Source organism: Gigantopelta aegis, chromosome 1, assembly GCF_016097555.1.
Source record: "Gigantopelta aegis isolate Gae_Host chromosome 1, Gae_host_genome, whole genome shotgun sequence".
Classification (NCBI taxonomy): domain Eukaryota; kingdom Metazoa; phylum Mollusca; class Gastropoda; order Neomphalida; family Peltospiridae; genus Gigantopelta; species Gigantopelta aegis.
Window position 1 is genome coordinate 14029166 of NC_054699.1, and position 13684 is coordinate 14042849.

The 13684-nt window shown below is 38.1% G+C and overlaps 1 protein-coding gene across 1 annotated transcript; it reads left to right on the top strand.

Annotated features, from left to right (window-relative positions):
* The first annotated feature begins 1894 nt into the window (after nucleotides 1–1894).
* LOC121370889 (macrophage mannose receptor 1-like) lies at nucleotides 1895–13313 on the top strand. Its single transcript, XM_041496424.1, has 5 exons — nucleotides 1895–2819; nucleotides 3656–3746; nucleotides 7553–7723; nucleotides 9492–9671; nucleotides 12547–13313. The coding sequence occupies exons 1-5, from the start codon at nucleotides 2493–2495 to the stop codon at nucleotides 12759–12761; spliced, it is 984 nt and encodes a 327-aa protein (XP_041352358.1). The 5' UTR covers nucleotides 1895–2492; the 3' UTR covers nucleotides 12762–13313.
* The last annotated feature ends 371 nt before the right edge of the window (nucleotides 13314–13684 follow it).

The window sequence follows — 13684 nt, forward strand, 5'->3', positions numbered from 1 at the left end:
TAAAAGATCCCTTGCTGCCTGTCGTAAAAAGAGTAGCCTATGTGGCGACAGCGGGTTTCCTCTAAAAACAGTGTCAGAATGACCATATGTTTGACGTCCAATAGCCGATGATAAGATAAAAAATCAATGTGCTCTAGCGGCGTCGTTAAATAAAACAAACAAACGTTTACTGTTAGTGTTACTGAATACAGGCCTTATAAGCTGCAAAACAATATGAAGAAATGAACTAAACCATTAGACCACGCAATAGCTGTGCATAGTCAACACAATTTGAAGGTTTTTAAAAATACTGACGGAAAAAAACAAACGCACGTTTTTGTTTTCGGTGGTAAATATTTCTAATGTTTTATTGATGATTATTTCATTGTTTGGATTTTTAGGTTATGTCGTCATTACTGAATACATTTTAACAAGTTTTATTGTGTTATAACGGACGGCGGTTGCATGGATAATGTTGAAATGTGGGTATCCTACGCTATTTCGATATCACCCACCCCGGGCTGCAGTCTTTGCTATAACTCTCCTAAACATTGACCAAACCAAGTTGTTTATGGTCCTTTGTGGGATGTTATTCCACTCGTGAAGAAGGACCTTCGTGGGCTGAGCGACGTTGTTCAGGACGGTGACGCGCTTTCTGACCATCCTGTTCAGCTTGTCCCACAAATGCTCGATCGGGTTCAAATCTGGACTGTAGGGTGGCTAATGGAGCTATGGGGCATTGTTTTTGTTGTGGAAGTTAAGACAAACCTTCGCAACGTGCGGCCTCACATTATCCTGCTACAACATAAGATAATAAATCCTCCCCCCCCCCCCCCCCAAAAAAAAAAAAAGAAAAGAAAAAAAAAAGAAAAACCAACAACAACATATAGAAAAAAAAAAACCAAGAAAAACAACTCAAACAAACAGACAAACAATAACAGACCTTGTCAAATATGTCGTTTTCCTTTACGCACGCATATGAGTATGGCTCCCCGAGACTCGTCAGTGAATAAAGCACGTATCCAGTAGGCCAAGTGGAACCGATATGGTGCATGTGCACGCAGCTATTGCAATGAACGTTGACGTCGCCTGGTACTAAGTTGCGGACCAACGTAGGGACGTCGTGGCCGTAAGTTTAACTCCCGCAACTGATTCCGTACCGTTCGTGGGCACACTGGGCGACCCTGGGTGCCTACAACCTGACTCGCTGTTTCCGTAGCCGTCTGAAATCAGTAATGAAGGTGTGCGAGACGTATGGCTCTATCTTGACGTAGCAACGTAACGAGCTAACGTTCGCTCCTGGGACGACCAGCTAATCTTCCTGCGGCTGTCTGACGCCCATCTAAGCGAGCTATCGTTGACACATGTACCCCAAATTGATGGCCGACACGACGTTGTGATTGCTCCTGCATAAATAGAGCAATAGCCCTACCCCTATCAACATTCGCGACATGTTTGCTGCCGTGTTGACATAAAATGTTGTGTACTCGATGTGTACTGTTCACAACTTTGATATGGTATGGTGTTCGAGTCTATAGAACGTGGCAGTGCCCCGGATGCACGCTTTCTTGACAAATCAGTAAACAAAACAAAAACATGCAGCTTCGCACGTGGTCACGATTGACCCAATTTTAACCACATATTCTTTAAACAGTACAATAAGGTAACTATGTGTTAAATGTTACTACATTTGGTACAGGGATATAAAGAAGTTATATTGCCAAAACTGAACTTGCGTTTTTTTTTGTTTTTTTTTTTTTTTTTTCGGGGGGGTTTTGTGTGCTTTTTTTTTTTTTTTCCTGTTTTTTTTTTCCTGTTTTTTTGTTTGTTGTTGTTGTTGTTGTTGTTTGTTTTGTTGTTTTTTGGTGTGTTTTTTTTTTTTTTTTTTTTTTTGGGGGGGGGGGGGGGGGGGGTTCCCGTCAGTATATATAGGCTTTGTTGGTTCTAGAAGATGATATGTGTTTCACTTTGTAACTCGTGAATGCTGAAAATTATCTGTTTCTTTCCACTCCATGATTACGTCTGGAATAGAATATATAGATGTTTAACAAAACCCCAGCACGAAAAATACATCGGTTATTAGATTACGTCTGAAATAACCACTATCAATTGCCAATAAAAGTAGTATGGATAGTGTCGTGTCATCTGCACAAGAACTAACGTGTACCCATAATGAAAGGTTATGCAGTAACTTCGTAATCCACTGACAGGTTTGTATGTGTGTGTGATGAATAATTTAGTGCACGGCCATACAGACAATTGCTTTCAAAACTAACTGGTTGCAGCGTTTTGCCATTTGCCACTCGCTAACAAATCAGAAATCGCCATTAGTAAATAAACATTCAGCTGTAGAATATATATACATGTAGTTTTGATTATCATCTTATTGTTTCACCATACGTTCTGTGTTTAACCAAATGTAATGATTATTCCTAACCTGTGTGCCATGTTAAGGGAATAGGCAAAATGCGATTTTGAAGCAGTATAAACTGAATAAAGATAGACACGATTAAATGATGAAAACTGTGTTTCTTGTGTCGGTTTTCTTGGTCGATGTTTTCTTGCACGTTAATGGTTCTGTACGAACATGTACAAATCTGGACAACTTCAAATATTTACGAAGGAATAAAGACATAACTGCATTAGGTATAGACGTTATAGAAGACACTGGACTTGTGGAATGTGCGGCACGATGCAAGCTTCGTAACATGTGCAAATCGTTCAGCTTTAAGCATTCCAGTGGAAAATGTAAACTTTTTTCCATTACAATCGAACAAGCCGGGAATTCATTTGTTACTCAAAAAGGAACCGATGTAAGCAATGCAGAGGATTGGCCTTCAGTAAGTATTAATCAATAGTAACTGTAGTTTATGTGCGTGTAATTTGTCTACAGCAATAACTGTAATGTAAGTAATATAGAGGTCAGGACCAATGAAGGTAGACACATAGGCGTACGGGCTTACGTTACTGCAGACTGCTTTCCCGAATTAAACGTAAATGCCCGAATCTGGAAAACAAATAATTTAATCATATTAGTATTACTACCAAACAGCTATATAGGGATAAAAGGAATCACTACGCATTTTTACACGGATTAGAACTAATTTTGAGGGTAGAATGATAGAAATATCTGTATAAGTTTTGCCCGAATTTGAAGTTTTGCTCCAGCACTTGGGGACAGTTGTCCCCCCCCCCCCCCCACCTCCTGCCTCGTACGTTTATGGGTATACAGTATAACTTTAATATAACCAATATACATAACTGTTTTCAGTAAGTATAAACATTTACAATAATAACTAATATAAATGATATAAAAGACTGGCGTTCATTTAGTGCCATACAGTTACCACTGTAATGTAAATAATACAGAAGACATACTTCAACAAGTATTAAAGTCTACGATAATAACAGTTACTGTAATGTGTGTAATAAAGACGACTGACCTTCATCAAATATCAAAATCTGCAATAATACGTGTAGTATGTAGTAAATATCACTATAGCTAATGATAACAACTAATTCACGGGACTGACATAAAATATCGTCTGCAGTTACGACTGCAAAATAAGAATTGACCCGATTGATACTAGAAAAGTTATTTATTTATTTATTATTTACTTATTTATTTACTTATTATTTATTATTTCTTATTTTTATTTATTTATTTATTTATCAGAGAATAGCTGGTCCTTGTGAAAACAACTCTTGTTCCAAGAATGAAGTTTGCGAACCAACTAGCAGATACTCGAAGAAATGTGTCGTAGTGTGTAAGTACGGTGGCGGTTCTATGATTGTGCGAAAATGGTTGAGTGGCGGTTCTATCACTGTGCAAAAAAGGTGGGGTGGCGGTTCTATGATTGTGCAAACAGGGTGGGGTGGCGGTTCCATGTTTGTGCGAAAAAGGTGCGGCGGCAGTTCTATGATTGTGTAAAAAGGGTGGTGTGTTGGTTCGATGATTGTGCGAAAAGGGTTAAATGGCAGTTCTATGATTGTGCGAAAAGGGTAGGGTGGCAGGTTCTATGATTGTGTGAAAGGGGTGGGTGGCGGTTCTATGATTGTGCGAAAAGGGTAGGGTGGCAGGTTCTATGATTATGTGAAAGGGGTAGGGTGGCAGGTTCTATGATTGTGCGAAAAGGGTGGGGTGGCAGGTTCTATGATTGTGTGAAAGGGGTAGGGTGGCAGGTTCTAGGATTGTGCGAAAAGGGTGGGGTGGCAGGTTCTATGATTGTGTGAAAGGGGTAGGGTGGCAGGTTCTATGATTGTGCTAAAAGGGTGGGGTGGCGGTTCTATGATTGTGTGAAGAGGGTGGGGTAGCAGGTTCTATGATTGTGCGAAAAAGGTGGGGTGGCGGTTCTATGATTGTGCTAAAAGGGTGGGGTGTCAGGTTCTATGATTGTGCGAAAAGGGTGGGGTGGCGGTTCTATGATTGTGGGAAAAGGGTGAGGTGGCAGGTTATATGATTGTGCTAAAAGGGTGGGGTGGCGGTTCTATGATTGTGCGAAAAGGGTGGGGTGGCGATTCTATGATTGTGCGAAAAAGGTAGAGAGGCGGTTCTATGATTGTGCGAAAAGGGTGGGGTGGCAGTTCTATGATTGTGCGAAGATTGGGGTGGCGGTTTTATGATTGTGCTAAAAGGGTGGGGTGGCGGTTCTATGATTGTGCGAAGAGTGGGGTGGCGGTTCTATGATTGTGCGAAGAGTGGGTTGGCAGTTCTATGATTGTGCGAAGAGTGGGGTGGCGGTTTTATGATTCTGCTAAAAGGGTGGGGTGGCAGTTCTATGTTTGTGCGAAGAGTGGGGTGGCAGTTCTATGATTGTGCTAAAAGGGTGGTGTGGCGGTTCTATGATTGTGCGAAGAGTGGGGTGGCAGTTCTATGATTGTGCGAAGAGTGGGGTGGCGGTTTTATGATTGTGCTAAAACGGTGGGGTGGCAGTTCTATGACTGTGCGAAGAGTGGGGTGGCGGTTCTATGATTGTGCTAAAAGGGTGGGGTGACGGTTCTATGATTTTTCTAAAAGGGTGGGGTGGCGGTTCTATGATTGTGTGAAAAGGGTGGGGTGGCGGTTCTATGATTGTGCGAAAAGGGTGGGGTGGCTCCCACCCAGATCGAGTTTTAGTAACATTCTCTTCTCCCTCAGCAACCAGTAACAACTAAGCCACTGTCATAAATAGACAGCCCAGATAGTTGAGTACAGTTTAAAAAAAACACGTTGTATTAAGCTTTATATTATTATATATGATAAATAAGTTATTATCATTGTCTCTTTTGGCGTCGTCAATATCATATAGTAGGAATACAATTTTTATTCCTAATATTAGATAATCACGATACCCAAACATACCCTGGTAATAACCGATATTTATCATATATTAAAGGCATTGTATATATTTCAAATAACACACCTCACCACTTATTCGTATGTTAACAAGAAAGGTCATGTGCTACACAGGGAGATCTCTTGCTACTAATTCAAAACTGGTGCGGGTTTCCTCTCTAAGACTATATTTAAAAATTTCATGACGGGGTTTGATTGACATCCATTAGCTGACGATTAATAAATCAATGTGCTGTAGTGGTGTCGTTAAGGAAAACAAACTTTCTTTCTTTTTTTTCAATTCTAGTAGTGTAGTAAACGATAAATTGTGGGTATTTTAGGTACATAATGGTTTTCTTAGCAACACGTGTTGTGATAAGTTAAGTAAGTGATCGTAGCTATAGTCAAGTGTAGTGTTGATTCACGGAATACGAAAGCTAAACTCTAGAAGTGGGCTTCTTAGCAACACGTGCTGTGATAGTTTAAGTGGATGGTCGTAGCTATAGTCAAGTGTAGGGTGATTCACGGGAAACAACAACTAACCTGTATAATTCTATCTTTGACAATAACCAGGCAACTTACATGACAGTCTTTGATTGAAACGTATTATCGTGCTATCAATTAGTGATTATCATAAGCACGAGACAAGATAATATTTACAATGTGCATTTAAGATTTTTTCTGTCAAGTGGTGTGTGTGTGTGGGGGTGTGTGTGTGTGTGTGTATATATATATATATATATATATATATATATATATATATATATATATATATATATATATATATATATATATATTAAAGATGTGTCAGTTACAAAATTACTTCACATGTACAAAAACTAATACCCCAAGCAAGGAACCGTGAATAGTATTCCTGTAAGGATTTACAGGGCTTTGTTGAAATATCGACTGGTTGGCACAAACACTGAAGAACAGCAAGAGTCAAACAAATTGAACTGACTACCTGAAACTGGAACAAGTCTCACTGGCATACTAAGGAAAGTGACCAGTTCCGTTGGTGTTGTGGTTAAGCCATCGGATATATTAAGTCTGTTATGTACTGGGTTCGCAGCCCGGTACTGCCTCCCATCCATGGCGAGCTTTGTCGACGCAATGGGTAGGTTTAAAACCACTACACCTTCTTCTTTCTCAATAACCACCAACCACTGACATCTAACCCAATACCCTGGACAGACAGCCGAAATAGCTGAGGTTTGTGCCTAGAACAGCATGTTTGGACCTTAATTGAATATAAGTATAAAACTACGCGGAAACCAATAGAATCCCATTTCATTTCAACATACTTTGGTGTGTGTGTGTCTGTGCGTGCGTGCGTGCGTGCGTGTGTTTGTGTGTGTGTGAGTGAGTCTCTGTGTTTTACTCAAGTTAATTTAAATATACAGTTATGTACCGTTGTTCTCACATACGTGTATAGAAACTGATCTGTAGTAACTGGGTGTCCACACAACTACTTGTTTGCACATAACTGCTAGTATATTGACTTAAATGCATATGTTTCCAGAGACACTGTGTGGACACGAAACCTATGGAACACCACGTGCAGCATTTGATATAATTGTGTGTAGGTAACAATATCCAAACATATCAAAGTTTCTAAACATAAAGTTTGTTATATAAATATTTGGTAATAGTAATGAATAATTATTCACCATGTACTATTATATCTAAAATGTATGACTTAGATTGTATATTTTGTTTCCCACTCTTAAAGGCATATAACCCCTCCCCCCACCCCCGGGGGTTGTAACGTGACTATAAAAATAACCACCTTTTCTTCCATTCCAATAGTAATCAAGGTTACTGTTTTATAATCCTTGGTAGACCTGGGGTTGCAGATTTGTAAACTTGCGCGTGGTAATATTCCTTTAAGATCTGGAACCATGGAATTTACCAATGGTCTGGCATATTTTGTAAACCTGAATTATATTTTCAAATTGTAGCGAGATGCCTTGATATAGGCATTTTGCCTGTTGGCCAATTCCCAGTCAGCATTATAATTGGGATAATCATTGTTTAAACCACATACGTATATACAGAAAGCCGAGAAAGTTAGCAAGCTTTGGTCTTATCCATTTGTTGTTGTGCAATACAATGCGTTTTTAAACTATAAAAAAAAATTAGCCGAACATAAAATAGATGGGCCACTGTCTAAAATATTTTAATAATGTTTAACACAAAAAAATAGATTTTTCACAAGTGAACTTATGCCACTCTTCTGATGTTTGATTTATCTTCCAGACTGTCCAAGCCCACCAACTGTTGCCAACGCCCAACCTGCCTTCACCACAACCTACGAGACGACCAAAGTCGGAAGTCGTTTGTCCTACACTTGTGATTTTAACTACCACCCAGTAGGTAACAGAATCTGTCTCCCAAACGGAACGTGGTCTGACTTCAAATGTGAACTTGGTAAGTTTACATTCAATCTTAGTTCGTTTCCTTTTGTATACACAAAATGGTTACTTAGATTTATCAATGGTTATATATATGGTGCAGTGGTTGTGCCATCGGACTACAGGCTGGTAGGTACAGGGTTCGCAGCCCTGTACCGGATCCAATCCAGAGCGAGCTCTTAAGGGCTCATTGGGTAGGTGTAAGGCCACTACACCCTCTTCTCTCTCACTAACAAATAACCAACGAATAACTAACTCACTGCCCTAAACAGACAACCGAGATATCCAATGTGTGTGCCCGGGACATCGTGCTTGAACCTTAATTGGGTATAAACACGATAATAAGTTGAAATTGAATGACAAATGGGTCCGACTAAAGACAATGCTGTTCAGAATATTGGTGATATTTTGTTCAACCAATCTTACCATCGTTAACATATATCTGTTAGCAGCTTAACGCATTCAGTATCGATATTTATGACCTGTGGTCATTTCCGAATGGAAGATCTGATTTGAAACATATTTAAAACTACATAGTTCTATATTTGTCATATATTCGACAGAACGTCAGGATTGCTGAATTTGAACTCATACTTTATTGTCAATCAAATGAATGAATGAATGTTTAACGATACCCCAGCACGAAAAATGCATCGGCTATTGGGTGTCAAACTATGGTAATGCAAACAAATAAAATGATGATCAACATCAATATAAGAATTCAAGATTTAAATAAAAACAGTGTAAAGAACTGTACAAAAATACAAATATCACAGATAGATACTGACTTTTACTAAAAATTTCAATTTTGTGCTGTATTTGCCATTCTCAAAGATAATGTTACACCCCTGCACCACAGTGAGGTTACAGCACGCGCAGGGGTCATTGTCTATCGAACATTAACTGTGGTTTAAACTGTCTTTCCAAAAAATATCAAATGCGAGCTAATTTCCAATATAGCGAATATATTTTATTATTAAATCGCCATATTCGAAAATCAATAATAAATCGAATTACCAAAATGAATGTATTTTTTTTTTATATTTATGTTAACTGAAACAATTATTATTATTATTATTATTATTATTATTATTTTATTTAAAAAAAAAAAAATTAATATTATTATTATTATTATTACCCCCAGATCATAGGCAATGTCAAGGTTGGGAAGCCTTGAATCATTGTCTTACAGTATCAGATAAAAGTTATATACAAATAGTATGACATACAAAATTATAAAAAATATATATATATTAGACGTGATGTTTAAGATTTTCTGTTTACAAATATGAATCTATATAGGCTTCCTCATACAATTAGTTTCCAAATTGTAATCTGAGGGTCTAGAGGAAATAAAATAAAAAATAAAAAAAAAGAGAAAAGAAAAGGAAAGGGTAAGGGAAGATGAAAATAATTCAAGTAGAGATTCGTTAGATACTCAGGTTAACTTTAAAACTGATTGTTATTGGGTATTTAATATAATAATAATGACATTTCGTATCTAGCAGAGAAAAGACAGATAAAGTATGAAAGTAAAAGTATGATGTTTAAAAAGAGATATAGTAAAGATATGTTTTTTAATTTCCAAACAAGCTATGTTGGTGTGTGGGGGAGGGGGGGTTTGTTGGTTTTTTTCTAGCGTTTTTTCCGGGTTTTAATTTTTTTTTATTAGGTGTGCGTAGGGGAGTCTTGGGGTGGGTCAGTTTAAACAGAATTAATAAGCTTTGATAATGTTCGTTTTAAAAATAATACGAATAATAATTAAACATATAATATATCTGCAGATCACTGCCCGACCGACGATGGGTACGTACTACTTGAAAACGTGTGCATCAAGGTGGTCAGTGATAGGAAACCAGTTGATGAAGCACGTGTGAAATGCAACCAGTCAGGTGACAGATTGGTGGTCTTGGACACGGAGAAGAAAAATGAAGTTGTCAGTGACTACGTCAGTAGATCTCTCGGTAATTTCTTCATAGCTCATCTATAACACGTGTTAAAATGAAATATCAATTTTACGATCGTTAGTACAATAGTACCATCGTTAAAATAGTTTAATGTATCTGGTTAAGTACCAGTAGGGGCGGGATTTAGCTCAGTCGGTTGAGCGCTCGCTTGAGGTGCTTGCGTCGCAGGATCGAACCACCTCAGTGTACCTGTTTAATCAACTGGGTTTTTTCTCGTTCCAACCAGTGCACGACAACTGGACAAAGGCCGTGGTATGTGCGTTCCTGTCTATGGGAAAGTGCATATAAAAGATCCCTTGCTGCATTAAGAAAATGTCGCTAGTTTCCGCTATTGACTACGAGTCAAAATTACCAAATGTTTGACATGCAATAGCCAATGATTAATAATCAATGTGTTCTAGACGTGTCGTTAAACAAAACAAACTTTAACTTTTTAAGTATCAGTAACAAACGTATAATCCTGACACAAATTAATACTTAGTAATGAACTAAACACACATCAAAAATAGCATAGGACATAGTTCATTGGAATCAAGCAATATGTGATGGCATGCGGCCTTGGGTAACTGTTAAAACAGTAATAATAGCAGGCGTTTGTCAAAGATAGACATGCTGTCTCACTGGTTGATCCCATCATGAATACTGCCACTACAGCTGTTAAGTTGATCACATTATCTCAACCAATAACAAATGTGCAAGAATTTCGACACAGTGATGGACAATTATGCACAAGTTCAGAATATGGTACAGCCTCAGCTGTCATTTTGGTCAGTGATGCATCGTACTTAGTAGAGTTTCTGCACATCATAACTCTGATGGAACAATGTGTGTTTCAGAATGATATCGCGTTGTTTACAATTTACATACACTGAACATGCCTTAGCGTATCTTACAAGTTGGGATATGTAAATAACAAAACCTGGAGCCGAAGGTATATTGGTAGACATAAAGGGAAATTGACTATTGAAAAGTTGATGTTATTACTTTTGTCACATAGGTGTCTTTGGAGGCCACTGTCACTTTGAATTTCTGCATAGCTTTAATACCGTCAGATGTTTCTTTTATATCTAACCCTTGCGGGTAAACCAATGAAGTTATGTGTGATCCTGATATTACTGTATGGTATTATATCAACTGTATTGTGCAAAGTAAAGTTAAACGTTTTAACGAGATTCCTTTTGTTTTGGTTTAACATTCATTCATTCATTCAGTTTGTTTTGGTTTAACCTGATTAGTCCCTCACATACCCCACAGCACTGACAGTTTGTTTTGGTTTAACCTGATTAGTCCCTCACATACCCCACATCACTGACAGTTTGTTTTGGTTTAACCTGATTAGTCCCTCACATACCCCACATCACTGACAGTTTGTTTTGGTTTAACCTGATTAGTCCCTCACATACTACCCAGCACTGACAGTTTGTTTTGTTTAATGACATCATTAGAGAACATTGATTAACTATTCATCGGCTATTGTATGTCAAAGATTTGGCAATTCTAACAGTCTTAGAGAGGAAACCCACTATATGTTTCCATTAATAGCACAGGATCTTTTATATGCACCTTCCGTGAGACAGATAAGCACATGTCACGGCCTTTGAGTAGTTGTGATGCATTAGTTGGAACGAGAAAGTGCCAATCAGTTGACTGAATCAGGTTCGATCCTGCGACGCAAGCCCCTCAGACGAGCACTCAATCAACTGATCTAAAGCACCCACCCGCACTCACAGAGCTCCCAGACCCTCATCAAATACACCACGCAGGCTTTAAACATACTTTTCTTCTTTAATTTATATAACAGCCACTCCAAGGGCGACAAAGCGACGTGACTGTGTCGAAGTCTCATCAGGCTGAGTTATCGTGAAAAGCTGTAAATGACCCAATAGATTACAAAGGTCATGCTTAGAAAAAGCACTGGATGGCAAAAAACACAGGCACAACGGAGCAGGGGGAAATGCACGCCCACCTCCAGTAATTGTGAATCAAATATATTATTGGTAGTAAATCTCATTATTGGTAGTACCACCCTCGCGCGTTCTGTGTCAGTTCAATGCATCCACTGAGGTGGTTCGATCCTCCTACTCACACACGTCAAGCAAGCACTCAACCGATTGAGCTAAATCCCGCCCACGGGGTTGCATTTAGTTTGTCGTAATTAACCTGTTGTACGTGATAATTATAGGTTAAGCAGAAAAGTTGAAATACATTTATTATTTGTTAAGATTGTAAATTAATTGACTCTTTTCACTGATAATTCTATTTAAATATAGAGAAACCACGTTTCGTGGTGGTATACGTTTCTTGTAATAATTGTGGTCTAGTGCCGTCAACGAATTTAAAAACACAAAAAAACTTATAATATAATTGTATCATACATGTACTACTTTTTTCACGAATGTAAGAACCCAACGGAATGCGTATTTCAGCAAAACCACAAAAACTTAAATCCGCCAAAAAATAAATGACTTAACAGTCAGCACATTTGGTCAGTGTATAAATCAAAACAGCAATACTCATCCATAGGGACGAACGTATTGTTATTGTTAATGTATCTCTACTATAAAAGATATCAAACAATGAAGATATTAATTCCTGTTTAAATTGTTTATTTTCTTCTTCTTTTTTTTTTTTTCTTCTTCTTTTTTTTTTTCTTCTTTTTTTTTTTCGGGGTGGGGGGATGGGGTGTGTGTTTTTTGTTTACGGGTCAAATCCCTCACTTTAGTCAATTACGGAATCGCTCTATTGTATGTAAATTTTGCCTATAGCATTGAATATTGCTTTCTTATTCTATTTTGACGCCAATATAACCGCAAATAAAATGTGTTGAGTGCGTCGTTAAATAAAACATTTCTGTCTGTCTTTCTTATTTTAGGTCCAGCGTGGTACATTATTGGCCTGTCTGACGTGCAAACAGAGGGTGCGTTTGTCTGGGAGGACGGAAGTGTCGTCACATTTTCAAAATGGAGCCCTGGAGAACCAAACAACAATGGAAATGAAGACTGTGTCGCGTTAGTGCCTAAGATCAAGTCATGGATTGACATCTCATGCACATTCTCACGAAAGTACATTTGTGAAAAACTACTCTGAGCAAGGTGGCCATATGTCTGGCTCGCCCTTTTCTCGACGTTTGTTGTTGTTTATTGTTTGTTGTTGTTGTTGTTGACTTCCCATGCACAGTCACAGAGAAGTACATTTGTGAAAACCTACTCCGAGCAGGGTAGCCATATGCCTGGCTGGCTCTTTTCTCGTGTGTTTGTTGGGGAAAACAAATCTGAACATGGTGGCGCTATGCCTGGCTCGTTCTTTTCCCGTGTGTTTGTTGGGTAAACCACATCTGAGCATGGTGGCCCTATGTCAGGCTCGCTCTTTTCTCATCATGTGTTGTTGTTGTTGTTGTTATTGTTTTATTATTGTATTGCTTCATATTATTCGTATTTAACTGAGACGACGACATTCAGTGAACTACTGTCAAAACATTGATGACACCAAAATCTTCATCCCGGCATGTGTATTCCATCAAAGTTTGTAATTGATTGTAAAGGTGATTTCAAATATCCTAGCTAGTACGATTAGTTTGAAGGGCATGTGTGTGTGTGCGTGTGTGTGTGTGTGTGTGTGTGTGTGTGTGTGTGTGTGTGTGTGTGAATGATGCATAATTACTATATTATTGATTTATTATTGTTTTGAAATGTGAATAATATACCCAGAATATCATACACACAATTTCAAAGAAATTACTAGTATTTCATTTACTATTGAAAACAAAATGTTGAGAAAGCTTAAAAGATTACGAGCGTGGCGTTAGGGTTATTGCGAACATGTTTTTAAGAAATAATTTTGTTAGATATGCTACCTATATGGGTTTTTTTCTATTTTACTAAGATTTATAGAGGAAGTCATTCATACGTTTTACACCCACTACTAGAAACATTACAATTCCGATATTTTCGAGTTAATTAAGCAAGTATCAATTGTGTAATTTAAACTAAAAATATGTGTCACAAATACAT

Excerpts from the sequence above, each read along its gene's own strand:
- LOC121370889 (XM_041496424.1), top strand. The coding sequence starts at position 2,493 with ATGATGAAAACTGTGTTTCTTGTGTCGGTTTTCTTGGTCGATGTTTTC. Across the intron at positions 2,820-3,655 it reads ATGCAGAGGATTGGCCTTCA|AGAATAGCTGGTCCTTGTGA; the intron begins GTAAGTATTAAT and ends TTTATTTATCAG. Across the intron at positions 3,747-7,552 it reads GAAGAAATGTGTCGTAGTGT|ACTGTCCAAGCCCACCAACT; the intron begins GTAAGTACGGTG and ends TTTATCTTCCAG.